At 42.3% G+C, this 16,781-nt stretch overlaps 1 protein-coding gene across 1 annotated transcript in view; it reads right to left on the bottom strand.

Moving 5' to 3' along the window:
• csmd2 (CUB and Sushi multiple domains 2) overlaps positions 1–16,781 on the bottom strand; it is a 207,931-nt gene that overhangs the window by 45,226 nt on the left and 145,924 nt on the right. The window contains exons 31-40 of the mRNA XM_058618872.1: positions 14,549–14,743; positions 13,800–13,916; positions 12,096–12,209; positions 6,794–6,889; positions 6,140–6,343; positions 5,347–5,471; positions 3,245–3,341; positions 2,052–2,156; positions 1,756–1,874; positions 46–115 (exon numbers count right to left, since the gene is read on the bottom strand). Of these exons, the coding sequence (XP_058474855.1) occupies positions 46–115; positions 1,756–1,874; positions 2,052–2,156; positions 3,245–3,341; positions 5,347–5,471; positions 6,140–6,343; positions 6,794–6,889; positions 12,096–12,209; positions 13,800–13,916; positions 14,549–14,743 (1,242 nt within the window). The remainder of the gene's footprint in view (positions 1–45; positions 116–1,755; positions 1,875–2,051; positions 2,157–3,244; positions 3,342–5,346; positions 5,472–6,139; positions 6,344–6,793; positions 6,890–12,095; positions 12,210–13,799; positions 13,917–14,548; positions 14,744–16,781) is intronic.

Here is a 16,781-nt window from a genome sequence, read left to right as displayed (position 1 = left end):
GAAAACGCAGAAAAATGAAGAAAACATAGTCAAAGGTATTTTTACCGATGCAGAGAGGTGGTGGGTAGTTCCATCGTCTGACAGTTCCAGGCATACAAGTGATGTGTGAGTTCCCCTTCAAGCAGCATCGGCGCAGACACAAAGACAAGAAAGTGCAACAAAGAACAGGCAGTGAATTAATTTGCTCTCCCCACTGTCAGTCATCTGTTGCTTCAGTGGCTTGAACCTGATGGCTGTCTCCACACGACGACGTGGCAACTAAATGACTAAATCCATCTGAAGTGACAGAACAATAGAGAGGCTGCATCACAGGCATATTAAGATGATTAGACAGAAAGGAGGGAGAGAGGGAGAGATTAAGAAGCACCTCACGTTCATTGCGGCTCTGCCAAACAATGAGAAACACAACAGGCAGTTCTCTGAAGGTCTCTGGATTCTACACTAACTTGCAGTGAAGATTAAAAACAGATGTTTAAAAAAAAAAAAAAAAAGAACAGACTTCTTCACCTGGCTTCTCTAAAAGTGGGCAATCCACTGTAACGAGCAGCATTTTGTCATTTTTCTGTGTCTTCTGGGCAATTGAAATACACCTCTTCGTCTTTTTTCCCCTGAGGAAAAGCCGCTACTGCAATGGCTGATAATGGCTTCAGAATCACGGATGGTCGTTTAATTTCCATATCTTATCTTACCTGTGCAACTGACAGGGATACTGATGTGTAACTATGGGGGTTATCTAGTATGTAAGTGTTGAATGTGAATAATGATTGATATGATTATAATTCAACGCCACACATAACTGAGATTGTCCTCTCAGACTATTGTACATTTTGGGAAAATGGTTATGCCCATGGACAAATATTTATTACGCTCTGCACTCTACGAAATGCAAAGTAAAACAGGTGTTGGGAAAAATGATGACGTAAACGAAATCTGGCGTTTCATCACGAGGACAGGCTGTGAGCGCTGATGGGAACACACAGTTCTGATAGACCTTGTAATGTGGAGTGGAGAGACGATGTTAAAGGAAAATTTGTGTGAAGTGCTGCATCCAATGTGTTCCCCAGATGTCACCATCTGTCCCCTGCAGCCCAAATGATGACAGTGGAAGTGCCGGAGGATGTGCAGAGCACAGTCAATTTTCGGAGGCTGAGCCGAATTACAGATTACAGCAAACCGGGAACCACATCCTCTAAAATAGAACCGACATATTGTGGATACCTGTCGAGTCACACAGCCTATCCTTTGGGTGGCTTTAAAAAAAAATTAATAAAAAGAAAAATTGGAGGGCTTTATGCATCATTACATCCAGGGTGTATGACAAAGATGAATCATAACAAATCATCCCCTAATCTATGAAACCACAGAGAGGATTTCCACAAAAAAAAACACACAGAGCTCAGCACATATCCATTCCCTGTCTGGTGTAAATAAACGTTGAGGTCACAGGACTCGAAACATCACTGCAAATATGTTTAAACTGATTTCATCGCATTTACATAATACGAGCATAAAGTTCACAGAGGCTGAAAAGTGAGAGGGTAACTTCCTCAATAAACTAAAAAAAGAAGCCGGTCCACGTTGTCCTGCTCTGACATTTTGCCCTATCCACTTCCGTGAAATGTGATCATGGCTTAAGGAGATAACTTACAACCAGGAGAGAATAAAAAGCAGTTAAAATGGCAAAAGGCCAGACAAGGATAAACATCAATGTGGCTTTATTGCCATCCTATTTGCAGGTGGAAGATGCGATGTTACCTGTAGAGTATATCCAGGTTCACACTGGAAAGACACCACATTATTCATCTGAAGACGCTCCCCAACTTTAATGCCATTCATAGGAACCACGGGCTCTGGACAGTTGGTCAGAGACACAGCTGAGGAGACAAAGAATATATGAAAAGAGGAGTGTGGAAAGGACACGTTTAAATACTTCAAACGACAATGCCAAAAAGGTGGAGAGTAATAAAACCCTGTAACTATTCATAAGAAATGCACTTCTATTTGATGTAATACTTGTCCTCGGGGTGTTGGCACAGATAGTAAAAACTTACTTTTGTATTCCAGCCTGAACCCCGCCGCAGACACACTAATATCAGAGAAGAAGTGGAGGTAGAGTTGATTGGAGGTGCTGTTGAGGAGCGCCGGAACTGTGGTGCCTTTGGGACAAGATTAATCGTGGAGTTTAGCAACAGCAGCTCCGGCATAGACCAACCATAACCAAGTGTATAAGCTGAAATAAGTGTTCTTTTATTTTTTTTTGCATTGGACCAGTTGAGAGTGTGTCTGCATGTGTGTGTTTGTGTAAGTATGCAGAAAAGGCATATACACAAATGACTGTGTATAGATGTAGTAGGATAGACTGGGGTGGATAGGAGACGAAAACTGTTTAAGTTCGGGGTAGATACAAATAAGAATTATATTCTTCTCACTGCTCCTTTCCAATCGTGAAAAGTGTTGGCTCAAAATTAATTATGGATTTGTATTCTACAACTTTAATTAAAGGAACAAAAGGAACAAAATAAAAAGAAAGAAAGGGTATTAGGGAGGCAAACTGATAATACATAGATTATTTGAGGCGCTGTATCAATATGAAAATATACTTGACTGTGGTTTTCTAACATTTTCTGCATTTAAGTCTCCAACCATGAGTTGGCAGCAGGCTTTCAGACATTTAACTGTCTCTTCCACTCCTTCCACTCTTCTCAAGAGACTGGAAAATGTATATACCTAGTGGGTATATATTCAGCTAATCATAGAAAAGATCAGAACTTTCTTAATAAAATCACATTTGACAGATGTAACTTTCGTGAGGCTGCCATTTCTCTTTCTCTTTCACTTCACAACTCACATTTACTTTTGTATGTCTGTTTCCAAAACCTAAACAAACGGAGATTTCCCCGTTGTCGCCTCCTCACACATGAAGTGGGTAACACAGATACCGCAAACAAACAACAACCTCTGAGCAAAAAAGGCCCAAGCTCAACTTAAGTTGATTTTAATGCGTCTCGGATTTTTTATCTTTGTCGGTTTTCATTTTCTGTACAATATGTACCGATCAACAAATTAGTCTCACTCCAGCTGCTGGATGACGCTCTGGGATGAATGAGCTACGAGGTTACCTCAGCTTTGCATTCTGCAGGTGGGGTGATTTACAAAACATGTTCGGTCTTGCATTAAAGCACAAGCAGAAACAAAAGAATGCACACAAACAGACAAACAAACAAACAAACAAACACAGCAGTACCTGAGAAGCTGCCAAGCATGGTGTCGGTGTTGTCTCCGCCGTCAAACACCTCGAGTGAATCCCAGTTCTGCTCTGTGACAAAGCTGATTACCTGGATCTGGGAGACAAAAAAGAGGAAGAAACAGAGTGAATAAAAGAATGGAAGAGGGCCACAATGAGTGAGGTGGGGGGGGGGAAAAAAAGGAAAAACATCAGGGTATAAAGAGGAGTGCGAATGTGGAGGGGAAAACAAACATCAGCATGACGAGTTCAAGATAACTGGGTTCTGGATTCTCTTAAAAGGTTGCCGATATGATGGATGTCAGGCCTTGGATTGCTGGTAAATTCAGACCAAAGAAAAAGTGTCCCTTGTTATACATTATAAGATGGTTATTAACATAAATAAGTAATAAATAAGTCAATATTTAACACATTCATTGTTCCTTTGAGGTTTCTAGCGAGCGCTTATACGGTTGCAAATAATAAATGCTAAAGCATATTAGTTCAAGTGCTGTTAATTAACATCTTATTAATGCTAACGACATGTTTATAAACTTTTCTTTGAACAACATTTGACTTGTTTCTCATATGAGACTTATTGATCTTAAAACAACATAAAATATCATGTAATCCAAAGATGTAATATGTAAAACTGCCAGAGCACTTAACAAATGACAGTGTGCGTTTGATCGCATGTCTTCTTTTATCGTTTTGTCCTCCACGTTCATCTACTGCTGCCACTGTATGTGTCCTCCTTCATTCTTTTACTTTCCCCAAGCCTCCCTTTTCTGTCCGCTCTCACATCCATTCCTTGGCCCTCTCCTCTCCCTCTGATAGTAACAGATCGGATACGAGCCAATTAAATGGGCAGTCGGGGCTCTGGCACATCCCAGGGAGATGAGGCAGATCGCAGATTGATCTTTCATTAGAGGGCCATGGCAAATGTGCCGGCAAGGCACCTCGCTCCTCTAAGTTCTCCTCTGGATCGTGACACTTTGATCTAATGTGTCTAGCTGGTGGAGGGGGAGCGGCGGGCGAGAACGACAGGCAGACAGATAAAGCCAGGGTGAAGGTGTGAAACAGATAAAGAAGAGTAAGAACAGGAGGTATGAGGATTTAACTGCAGCGAGTGCAGCCAAAAAAAATGTAAACCCTCTGGAGTTGACACCTCACATTGTAGTATCACATGCAAAATGTGTGTGCCTACTTGCCCTAAGAACACAAACTGTCACATATCGTTAGCTTTCTTTACCACCGTCAGTCTGGTGTTTATATATTTGGCTCCCATGCTCGGAGCGTCTCAGAGGCTGTGACTAAATTCGGATTCCGGTTCTTATTCCTCCTCCATTTCACCTCCAGTCCGTCGCAATGTGTGCAGCATGCTAAGCGTGCCTTTGGGTCATCTCATATATTTGACCTGCAAGGACAGTCCACTTGATGTGGATGAGCTAATAACTGAGGGATGGCACTCAGGTCATTAGCCACAGAGGCTGAAGCATAAGTTTAAAACCTCTCCGTCAGCCCGATCCACAGGGACCTTCCCCACAGGTTTCTGGGCTAGTTCCATCACACACGCATCAAAGAATAAGAAAATGCAAACTGAATTAAGTCCCAGGAAAGAAAAGTAAAGTAATTCAAGAGGCAATTATGTACAAATTTATTTCAGGTTCTGCAATCTTAGCGTTCTGGTATAGTGATCAGCCAAATTAAATTCTGAGCCCCTGTAAAGTCTATAGTCTATCATTTAGTTGCTCTCCTGTACCATGAGAACTGTAAATGCTATACTTTGAGTCACTCTGTTATTTGGCCCTTGGCAAAAACTTAAAACACAGCAGCACAGGAGCTTGTTCTCAAAACCATGTGGAGCCATTATGGTTAGTGGCTAAATATAAATAAAATCTATAAATTCGCCAGAGACAGTTTGAACCAGAATTACCATCATTAGATTGTTAACCTTCACAGTTACACACAATCACAATCTACCCTTTTGTTCCCGAGTTGCTATGTCGAGTGAGTGTTTTTCACGGTGCGACAGTGACCTTTAGCTGTCATTACATTTTATTCTTCGACATTTATGTTCAATCTTTGTCATATCGCGACGGCAGAAACGAGGTTGTGCAAACCTGGATTCCCGATCCTTCAGGAACGGTGATCTTCCACACACAGTTGAGGCTGTTGAGGTAAGGCTCAGGGAAGCCAGGAGACAAGATGGTGCCCGTTCGATGGGTTAGGTTACCGCCACATGGAACTGCGGGGGGAAAAAGGGATATAATATCAAAATGCTCAACTGAACCATTTAATCTTCAACTTAATCGGTTCCTGTTTCCTTGTGACTTTGCACGTGTGATTGAAAAATGCGCTGTCACATTTAAAATAGTTTAACTTTAATACATTTAATCAAAATAGAGGTGCGCTCCATAATTACACACCAGAACTCATCCACCTGGCAAACGCAAACACTTCCTTCAAACCCCGTTTCCCCAGCTTGCCCCGCACACTTACACATCTGGTAGGAGCATCTGTTGCAGCTGCATGCTGTGTGTGTGTGTGTGTGTGTGTGTATGTCTCTGTGTACAAGCATATTTACATGTGTACATCTGTGTGTATTTGTGACCCTCAGCAGCTCCTGCCACCTGAGCACTGCAGGTATTGTACATTGCCATGTGGATACAGGCTATGGCTGACAGTCGTCATTTGTGTCAGGCTAACAAGATTTTTTTACACTCCAAAAATCCATTAGGAGAAAAGGAGATGAGACTTTGAAAGAATGAATAAAATAAATATGAAAGTAAGAAGCCACCAAAACAAAGAAATGCCACAAATCTCACAAAAACTAAACCACATTGTCTTGGGAAAGCTTAACCTTTATAATGTATTCAGGGTGTAATCTGTGTTTGTTTTATATGTGTGTCCTACCTATACAGCTGGGTATGGAGCTGTTCCACTGCGCCAAGGCATTTGGAACCGTTAAGCATTCAATGGCATTCGATCCCTCCAGCACGTAACCTGGGCTGCACTCAAAGCGGATCACAGCGCCGGCAGCGAAGTTGTTGCCCATGCGGCGGCCATTCCGGGGCTCAGGGACTGAGCTGCACTGTGTGGCGCTGGTCCGAGGCACAGCTTTGGGGGGAAAAAAAACAAAGAGGAAACCAGGGTGATTTGCGATGTCATGAAAATATGAGTCTGTGTTCATTGAGAAAACTATTAAAAAAAAAAAAAAAGAAAGAACTTATTATATCAGGTTTTAATCAAATCTCAAACATGAACTTGTTAAAATGTGCTATTTAACTTCTCTTTGCCCTGTGATTCCTTCAGCTTATACGTTTAATAAAATGCAAAATCAAATACTAATTCTGGGTACAGTGCATTGTTTAATAACAAATGACACTGAGATAAAAGTCCAAGGGCCAAGTGGCAAGTTTAAGGTCGAGGACCAGCCAAAATGTCCTCACTTCCTGTGGTTCATGTGTTCTTTTTTTTGTCCTCACAAAGACACACAAGTCTTTTAGAACAGACAATACCCAAAAGAATCGAGCATCAGTAGGATTTGTTTGTTTGTGTCACACTCACCCTGGTAGGCCAAGTGGAATCCTCTGGAGCTGGACTGGCCTTTGGCGGTGAAGCGGATCAGGATCTGATTGGAGGTTGCGAGTGGCAATGACTCGCCTGAGAGGGAGAAAAGTTACACTTTGTCATGATTTTGACAAAGAGCTGCCTTTGGTTTGCCGTTGTGTGTGTGTGTTCACAAACCCATGCGTATATACCATACCATCTAATCACCAAAGCATTCTGATGTATATTTCAATAGTAAATGTGGATGTCATACTGTTTTAAAGGACTTGATTATGGTCCAGTAAGAATAGTTAAACATGCAACCAATGCGGCTAATGATTGTGTGAATCATGTCTAGATATTTTTGCTGTTGTGTGACTGTAGCATTGCTTATGTGGTATGCATCATGAGGCTATTACATAAACGCAAGGTGCCGAGTAAGATTATCCTAATATTTTGCACTGCTTGTTTGATTGCCAACTATTTTCCTCAGCTGCAACTGTGACTAAATGGGAGGTCTGGTTGTTTGAGCTGAACGCCTGAATAAAAAGTCTTTCTTTTCTCCTAAGGAATTCATTATTGTACGTTTCCTTGCTGGAGCGTTGTACCTGATTGTAGTTCACATTCCCCAATTAACAAATCCACAGGATGGGCAGCTGCCGAAAAATGGTGCAGCGATACTCTTTAATGCAGCAGAACAACCAGCGGGGTTCACACCTCCCTCATTTCACTTCATTGACTGTTTGGGTCATGTACAGAATCAAATCCAAGGTTGGAAATCGTCACCTGCTGTTTAAGGCTTGCTGCAATCAAGCTCCTGCTTACACGCAGGAAGCTGTAAAGGCACGCCGTACAGGCAGGAGTCTGAGGTCGCCTGACGAGGGCTTAGTGGCTGTCCATCTGTCAAATTTAAAAACCAAGGGTGACGAAGCTTTTGTTATTGTGGCGGGCCAGGTTTTGGAACAGCCATTATTCACTCCAACTGTCAGGCGTGGGTTTCGTTTTTTAAATGGGATATGAGATCATGCTTGCACAGAGAGGCATTGCATTAGCGATTTGTTTGGCCAGTGTGTGAAATGTGTTTGAAATGTTTTTGGGTTGTTTTTTTTTCTTAATTACAAGCATTTTGTGAGGCTCGCTCATAGACTGTGTACAAAAAGTTGCACGCAGTCGTCTCCCGCTCGCAAAAGGAACCCCCTTTTTTGAAGGCTTGACATTTGCGAGGCGCCATGTCACAGTTTATGAAACTAGAAGTTCACAAAATGTCACCTGGACAATAGTATCCGTCGTCCACACTGGGGTTGATGACTCACGTGCCATGATTTGTCATCTAGTTTCCTCTAAATGGGAACATCATTTACTGACTTCATGCTCTGTTGAAGAAGACCCGAAGCTCACAACTGAAACATTTAACTCCTCAGGAAAAATGTTGACTGATGCTGTAAGTCAAGTGACTCACCAGGAGGCCATGTCTATTTTCAAATAACAATCTACAGGTTTGCTCTATCTGCTCAAAAACTATACATTACATTACCAACAATGCAAATGAACTCTCAGTGATTCTTGACTGCTTTATGTTTCATATAGCTTTGTTCCCCGGAGAACATCTCCCTATCAATAAAACATTACGGAGTTCTCAGAAAGACAATAGTGTGTTACTGATATCATCTCCCACTCGCTTTTTCAGTGTAACAGTATCATCAGACAAAAGGGAAAAACACATGCCATGTATACACTGTGACGGGGGAAACTGTCAGCTGACACAGCGCTTGATGTGAAGTGAGCAACTCTGTCTCCGTCTCTCTGTCCTCCTCTCAGTGTGCTGCGGTCTGCCTCTCTGCAGTGGATGTCATTACTCTGTGTCTGTTTGCTGTCATACTGTAGTGGGAGGCAGACGTGGCCTTACCCCAGAGGCAACATCTGTGTTTGCGTGTTTGTGTGGGTCGGTTATTCTGCACTGTTTTTGCTCACATTTGTGTGTGTGTGTGTGTGTGTGTGTGTGTGTGTGTGAGTGTGAATGTTTGTGCACATCTAAGTGCAGTGTCCTGCGACAGCTCAAAATACATCGTCACCAGATTGTTCACGTTCCACTGTAGGTTCCCCAAGGCATGCTGGGTAGTTTATTAAAAAGGAAAGACCTTGCTGCATGATGTCATGGTGACAGTGTCTCATAATTTGCTCTGCGGAGAAGGTATTCACCGAGACGGCTCGAACATGTGTCAGCATGCTGGCACTCCTCCAGCTCGACGCCACTTTGCCCTTAAAAATCCTCTACGCATGGCATGTGTGAGACTTACAGGGACGCGTTTGTAGTCAACAGTCAAAACTCGACTCGATATAAAGATGGACGTATTTTGAAAAATGAAACATGACGCGCAGGAAGTAGAATGGACGTAGCAGGGGGGGCAACGCCCCTGGTTACAAAAAGACCAACAATTTGTGACTGTTGCACCTGCTTTTTAACCATTATTATTTGACGCGTGACTGTTATGAAGTGTTTAATATTGTTTATTGTTGATGTTTCTCATCTTGTTGTTTGTGTGCCCTCGCTGCTCAGGTCATCATTGTAAATGAGAATTGGTTCTCGGCTGACTGACCTGGTTAAATAAAGGCAAAATAAATACATCGATATATAAAGTCAAGATTGAATTGAAGCCAATGGGAAAAATGCACACACTTCTCACTTGATTTATAACATCGGTTAACTGAGAGGGGTTGACAGTCTTAATTACCAGTTTCAGGTCAATTGAGTAAATGATGCTCCCATTCAGAGGATAATGGATGATGACATCAGTGTGACTGACAGCTGGTATTGTCCAATGGTGTCTGGTTGCAGGTGATGGAATTAATTTTTGCGACCAAAGAACAAACTTCCATTTTTCTATATAATCTATGTATCTATGTTTTTTTTAAATTAGTCTTTACAGCAGGATTATTAATTTTACTATAAAAAAAAACCATTGATTTAGCAGCGTGCTTGAACCGAATCAGAATTAGCAAGTGGTCAAGCCTACAAACAGTTGAATAAGTATGGACTGGCCAGTCACAGTTGATGGCCAAGAGAGTGACATTTCCTAGTTTTTGTTTTAATGTATTCAAAAATTAGCATTTAGATAAGTCCCCTTGATTTCCTCGATTCAGTCCCATCGTCCCTTTTGCCTGCACCCCACCTCCCTCCCTTTTCCAATTCCCACCTTTTATCATGCATATACATAATTTCACTTTTCCCTCGTTTTAGCTTTCTTTTCACTGATAATTGTCTTTTTGTCTGTGTGGTTTGCCCCACATGCCAAGTCAGTGCTGACAACACAGACCAGAATAAGGTAATGTGCTGTTCAAGGTCAGTTGAAACCCAACAAACTCACTTGAATTTTGACTAAAGGAGTTGACCCTGCCTGACAAACGACAACTAAAGACGGCTTGCTCAGTATATCGCTTTATAAACTCACACATGTGTATGTTTTGGGAGTGTGTATCTTGGGACTATGCCTTATTCATGCTTGTTCTGCCTATGTGCACTAGTTCTGCAGCAACAGTTCCTATGTGGGCTTAAAGTCTGTCTTCCCCTGCCAAAGTGAGGCTGCTCTGCTCTGCCATGCCTGGTTAGAGAGCTCTCTGAACCTGCCGCCAGGATTCCTCAGTTAATATAGCATCCTGTTTATTGAGCTGTAAACTGGATTTTCGGAGGCTGCCCTGGATACAAACCAATAATTTCTTCTTTTGTCATGCCACCGATTGTGGCGGGCTGAGATGAAGAGCGGCCCCAAACTCGCACGCATCACACAGACTTTAAACACGGACCCTCCCCCAACTCGAGCGATTTCTTTTGTAGCCAATCAACACAGTTATGGCATTTTGTCTCATCCATGATATTGTGATTTTACAAAGCTGTTGGATCAGATATTATTGGTTCTCCTTCAACGGCTCACCGGTAAACGTACAACTGTTCTAATTTCTGCTATTCTCCATCCACTGGTTCAGTTAAGGCCAGGGTTTACGTCACAGCAGAAAAAGGGAAAGGATCTTTGATTAGATCAGCTGGAATTTTGCTCATTATGGTTAGAACTGGGATCTTTGATGCATGACAGGTTATAGCTAAATGTCACTGCCATTGACTCAGCGTATTTTTTTACACCAACAAAGTCCCTGAGCAAATTGCACTCTGATTTATTATTGCTAATAGGTGTAATTGTCATTTTGTCTCAGATGTATGACAATGGAGAGTGTATTGAAGATAATAATTCAACAAAAAAAAAAAGAAAATGTACAATACAATTAACCTTCACCATAATCAAGCATTCTGTCTTCATAATTAAAGTCAGTTCATTCAATGAAGGTGCTGGGCTGTCTCTGCAGTGGATTTGAGGAGTAAATAAAAAGAAAATAGTACGCTATGGCAGGTAATACGATATTATTACTGAGTGTAGTATTTTGAAGATAGTGATGGTTACTGCGCTGCACATTTGTAATGTTTTCCGCCAGACAGTTCAAATGAATAATCCTGATAATTCTCCAGGCAGGAAAGGGGTGCAGAAAGGTGTAGATGATTCCTTGGCTCTGATTTCCTATTTTGTAAAAGTCACTGCACAACACTGCCACACGCTACTGCTTCCATGAATATATCATTACTTTAATGGCAAAGTGGGATTTCTTGTCAAAATATCATCATAATTGATGTTTCAACTGAGAATAATTGGCTAGAAAACGAACGAATGAATGAGTGAGTGGATTTTTTTTGCCTGATTATTACATGTCATTTTCAAAACACTTCAATTAACACATTTACAATTACTGCTATGTGCTGATTTGAGGAGATTATTGCAATTGCAACTGCTTAGAAAGAAGATGTGCGTTATGCCTGTCTGCTGGCGCGTTATCCTGCGTGCCGTCGTCGTTGTCACTGCTGAATTGTTTTTAGAGCTCACTGGAACGCACCTGCAGCCGCGGCAGCTCAGCCTGTGTCAGCAATTTGTCTACGAGGTAAACTGGATCTTTAAAGAAGCGTCGGGCTAGTGCGGCATCTCGTTTAGTCGCCTGTCATGTCACAGAACAATGGCTGCGAGATCAAATAGGCAAATGACATTTTGTTTGCTCGCTGGCTACACACCCCCGGGGAACTGAAAATAAAATAAAATAAAATAAAATAAAATAAAATAAAATAAAATAAAATAAAATAAAATAAAATAAAATAAAATAAAATAAAATAAAATAAAATAAAATAAAATAAAATAAGATAAAATAAAATAAAATAAAATAAAATAAAATAAAATAAAATAAAATAAAATAAAATAAAATAAAATAAAATAAAAGTGAGGACTACCTGTGTGCGCTCCAGACAGGGAGCTGAGTACACGGGAATGCTGCGTCGCTCCGTCGTAGACCTCCACAATGTCATTCAGCGCTGTTTGGAAGAAGGCGAACTGACTGAAGACCACTGGAGAAGACAGAAAATTGACTTCAATACTCGGAAACTGGAATTAGATCATATTAGTGAATACACATCACAGTCGCACTGAAAACTATCGCATCCATTTAATGTTACACAGCAAATCGATACTTTATAGTACCCGCATTCAAAGGAATGCTATCAGGAGCAATTTCAGATAAACTGTCAACTTAAAGGCAGGTGGATAATGTCCACAGTTATGACAACACGGGCAAAAAGTGACATTACACTCGGAGATCAGCGATCTTGTCCGGACTTGATGGCTTGTCAGTAAATGAAAGGTTCTGGCACCGACAGCCAATCTGTTGTACAATGTGCAGCCTAAGCTCCATCGTGCTTTCATCCTTTTAAACTACTCTCCTTCTATTGCTGTTGCGTGAATATATTCAGCCCTTTCACATCTAATCTATGTCTACTTTACTGGAGATGAATATTTCAGATTAAAGAGAGGGATGGAGAGGATGTGAGGGAGAATAAAAGGGCAGAGGCGACAAAGGACTAGGGCTCTCCATTAGGTTCGGTGGCAGGACTTTGTCTTCTGACTGCTACTTTTTTTCAACATGACGAAGCAAGTGTCTTTGTCCTCGCAAAGAAAAGGAGCTTTAATGACACCTTCTATGCACCAAAGGGGAAAAAAAAAAAAAATCAGCATTTTTGTTGCTTCTGTGCTGCTTTGGGCCTTGGTGTCATTTTCTAGGAAAATGCAGTAGTGGAATGAATTCAACTCCCTCCATTACTTTGATTTTATGAAGTGAAATATGCTGCTGACAGGATCCAAGGAACATGGGCTCCATGACCTCATCATTTGAGAGATTGATGTCCCCCCCCCCCCCCCCACAATGCTGTCTGCTGCTGTTTGGTGTAACGTGGTAATAATGGGGAACGTGAGCCATTAAAGATGCGGAGGGAAGAGAAAAATGTACGGCGTAGTAAAGCGGAGACATATTGTAACTGAGCCGTGTCACACTCCTGCATTGTTTTGCTTTTCTGAATAATTTGCTGCTCCCACAGTATCAAATGCCATATTGTATGCAATCTGTGACCTTTAAGACGGAAATGCCACAAAGAAGCAAAACTCCAGAAACTGTCTTCCACAAACCAATTATTTTTGGTGTGTGTGTGTGTGTGTGTGTCAGACAGACATATTGTATGCCCGGTCCGCAAGACAGTGATTTAATAGCTCTAGCTCCCCCAAAGTAATGTAAAACTCCTCACATGGCAATGAGATAATTGGATATGGGAAGTATCAATCACTGTGTGACTTAATAGTGCAAATATGAGACAAAAGTGCATTTGTTAAGGAAAAGTTGACAAAGGCTAATTCTATTGACCACGTGTGGGAAATTTAAACTTGCCTTCTTCTCCCACTGTCTTTAGTCATGTTTTATTTTGCTTCCTTATTTTCGGGATTGTGGGGCCACTTAAGTACAGTTTAAACCTAAATAGGGCATTTTGTGGAGATGCTATATTATAATTACATCTTAATTAAAAGGCAGAAACAAACATGCACACGAAAAGCTTATTCAAAACCTCACTAAAAAAAACAAAACAAAACAACAACTCTTCTTTTTGGCTTACCATAATCCTTGGGCACAGCCACAGAGTACAAGCATGTCCGTGCGCTGCTGTAGTTGCCGGGGTAACCGGGAGACAAAACCACTCCTTCCAAACCTGAGTACTGTCCTCCGCATAGAGCTGGAGAGACAGAGATGAGACATGACGAGATAAGTCAAACACAAAAGGAAGGTCTGAAGCCAATATTGTAAGATTCCATCCCCCCCCCGCCACTCCCCCCACCTCCTGTTTCCCAGCCCCTCTGTTCCATCACTCCTAAATTACTTTTCTTGTCTGATTGGGCTTTGGGTGGAACATGTCCCTGGTGTTTGCCACAGTGAAATTGCAATGTTTTCCAAGTGTCCCTCAGGGTTAAGCCTGGATGCAATGAGGCCCCCGAATCTCCTCACCTGCGTAAAGCCCATAAAAATGCTCTGCGTGGGCTCGTTTATTTGCACAAGAGCTGAATCCACGTACTGTATGTGTGTTGTGAAAAATCTGCGTCTGAGTATATATGTATTCAGCCGTACACGCAGCATCGCGCCGTCAGAGCCAAATTGGGTACGGGGGATGTTTTACCAGCTTTCAACATGTGAGTGTTAGTGGCGTCGTGGGAATGACGCAACAGGCAGGATGCTGCAGGATTTACTGTGAATGCGCGGTGAGGAGATAGAGTAAACTTGAGCATATCAAAGCTACACCCGTATAATCACAAATGCATGTTTACACGGGATCAAGCTTTAAGCAGTGACGCGGCTCGTGTCAGCATTTACCTATGCAAATGGGTTTGGGCTTGTTCCAGCTCGGCTTGCTGTCTCCCCCCATGATGCAAGTGAGGGTTGAGTCTCCCTCTAGCGTGTAGCCACTGCCGCAGTTGTAGGTGACAGAGGAGCCCAGCTTGAGCTCGGTGCCCATCCGCGTCCCGTTGCGCACCAGACCCGGCTCAAAGCAAGACTCCCTGGGGTTCTCTGTGGAGAGAGGTAACACGGTGGAAAAATCAACAAACGGAGGGAGCGCCTGTTGGTATTCAATAAAAAAAACTATTACTAGAATACTAAAACAGAATAGAAATACAGTCATTATCTGTGTAAGGTCTCCTCTAGCCTTTGCTGCTGACTCTGCTCCCCAACCCGTCCCTCCTCTTTTTAACTCCTTGCTTCCCTCCTTCAGTAAATATACAGTATCTCGCTGACTGCCACTTTTCATCCTAATCTTTGACACGGCTCGCTCACATCTGAGGCTGTTGGAGGTATGTATGGCTGTGTGGAGACAGACACGCAGCTGATTGAGAGTGGCAGTGCAAGGTCTGCTGACTGCACACAACTGGTTTTCACACAACACTTCGCTGCGCACTCAACCAGAGAAGACGACGCACATACACATGCTTTCCTTCTGTCTCACAATCACACGCACGCACGCTGTATCTAACCACATATCAATCACCACTCCTGAGGTCATGAGAAATACGTCTTGCTCAATCTTCCATCGCATTGTTCTTGCGTGCATGTAAGAGGAAGCCTGTCAATGTGGCACGCTCTACACTTTACACCTTAACAGCTAAAATAAACACGGGAAAAATGCCCAAAGCAATTTGATTCAGTCTTAGACGCAGTCTGCTGTACTCTTAGCAGCCAATTTTAAACATTTGTCTAAACACACTGACACACATGGAGGGGGGAGTCGACTGTTTTCTTTTGACGGGAAAACGTCCAATTTCGCAATTTAGTGCCTGAAGTATTTCAGTACCAACTAGCGAAAAAGGCAAACTTTGAAAAGGTAACACTTAGAGATGTGTTCACATTCCCGAAGCATCCATTCGTAAAGGTCAATAAGGATGCCCAAGAAAACCCGCGCTACTTCTGCACACCTAGAGACCAAGAGAGACGGTAGTGGTGTGATAAATGGAGCAAACTGAAAGGCCTGAAATGGTCCTTACAGGTCCAGTGAGTAACATTTAGAAGGCTTTATTGGCATGAGTTAAATTTACACCGCATAATTACTTTTGTATGGTTAATTACTTTGAGATAGAAATAGTTTGGACTTTAGTCGCTAACCAGCAGAAGGGCACCACACAAACTCACAAGAACGAGATCGTTTCTGGAATGCAAAGGCTGTATTTTCCTGAGATGCTTGAGTGAGCTCTGTTTGCTCCAATCTGTCGTCTCAGTGTCAGATGTCACTAATTTTCCCACACTGGCCCGAGAGAAAATGACAAGAGACATCAACTGTCAACTGAGACCTTTGATTTTTTATTTTTTTCTATCCATGACTTCGTCTACGTGTTCAAATGTGGCTCAGGCACCCAAAACTTCCTCCCCACATATTGCTCACTCACACACACGGTCAGAGACACAGAAACAGAAGGACATAACGACTGCTTGGTAAAGAGGCTGACAGCACCTCAGGCAGAATCTGTAATGCAATATTCAGCGGCGTGCCGACCAAATTCTTCCCGCGCCAACTCGTCAACTTGCTATTTCCCCCAACCAAACAGACGCAAACCTGCAGCCAAACGCGCTTTTGTGCCATGTTTTTTGTCTGAAACTGAGGAGGTAATTTATGTATTATTTGGTTATGGTTCATTAGTGTGGAGAATTGAAAGTCAGGAGAGGGAGTTTTTCTGGGCCACACACTGAGTCCATCTGCTCCACCAGATTGGCTGTACAGTATCACACACCATATTACACACTGGAGTAAATATTGCTGGGAGTCAGTTAAGAGGTAGACTCTGTAACGCCGCCACACCAAAACCCTGGGTCTCGCCATCAGTTATATACAGAAAATCCGCTGAGTCGCTTTGTAAAGATTAAAACCGTTCTGGATATCAGCGGAGAAAGAAAGTCCAGGGTCGATGTGAAATTGGTTAAGTGCCGGATACCTTAACAGCTCTAATTGAGGAGAGGAGATTTAAGGAGATTTAACAGTGTTCTCTCAAGCAAAGCCCTTAACAAAGATGCTCCGTCTAATTTAGAGGTTGTTGAGCATCTGTATATTCGTTAGGTGAAG

Source organism: Solea solea, chromosome 20 (genome assembly GCF_958295425.1).
Source record: "Solea solea chromosome 20, fSolSol10.1, whole genome shotgun sequence".
Lineage (NCBI taxonomy): Eukaryota > Metazoa > Chordata > Actinopteri > Pleuronectiformes > Soleidae > Solea > Solea solea.
This window is presented reverse-complemented; position numbering and strand designations above follow the sequence as displayed.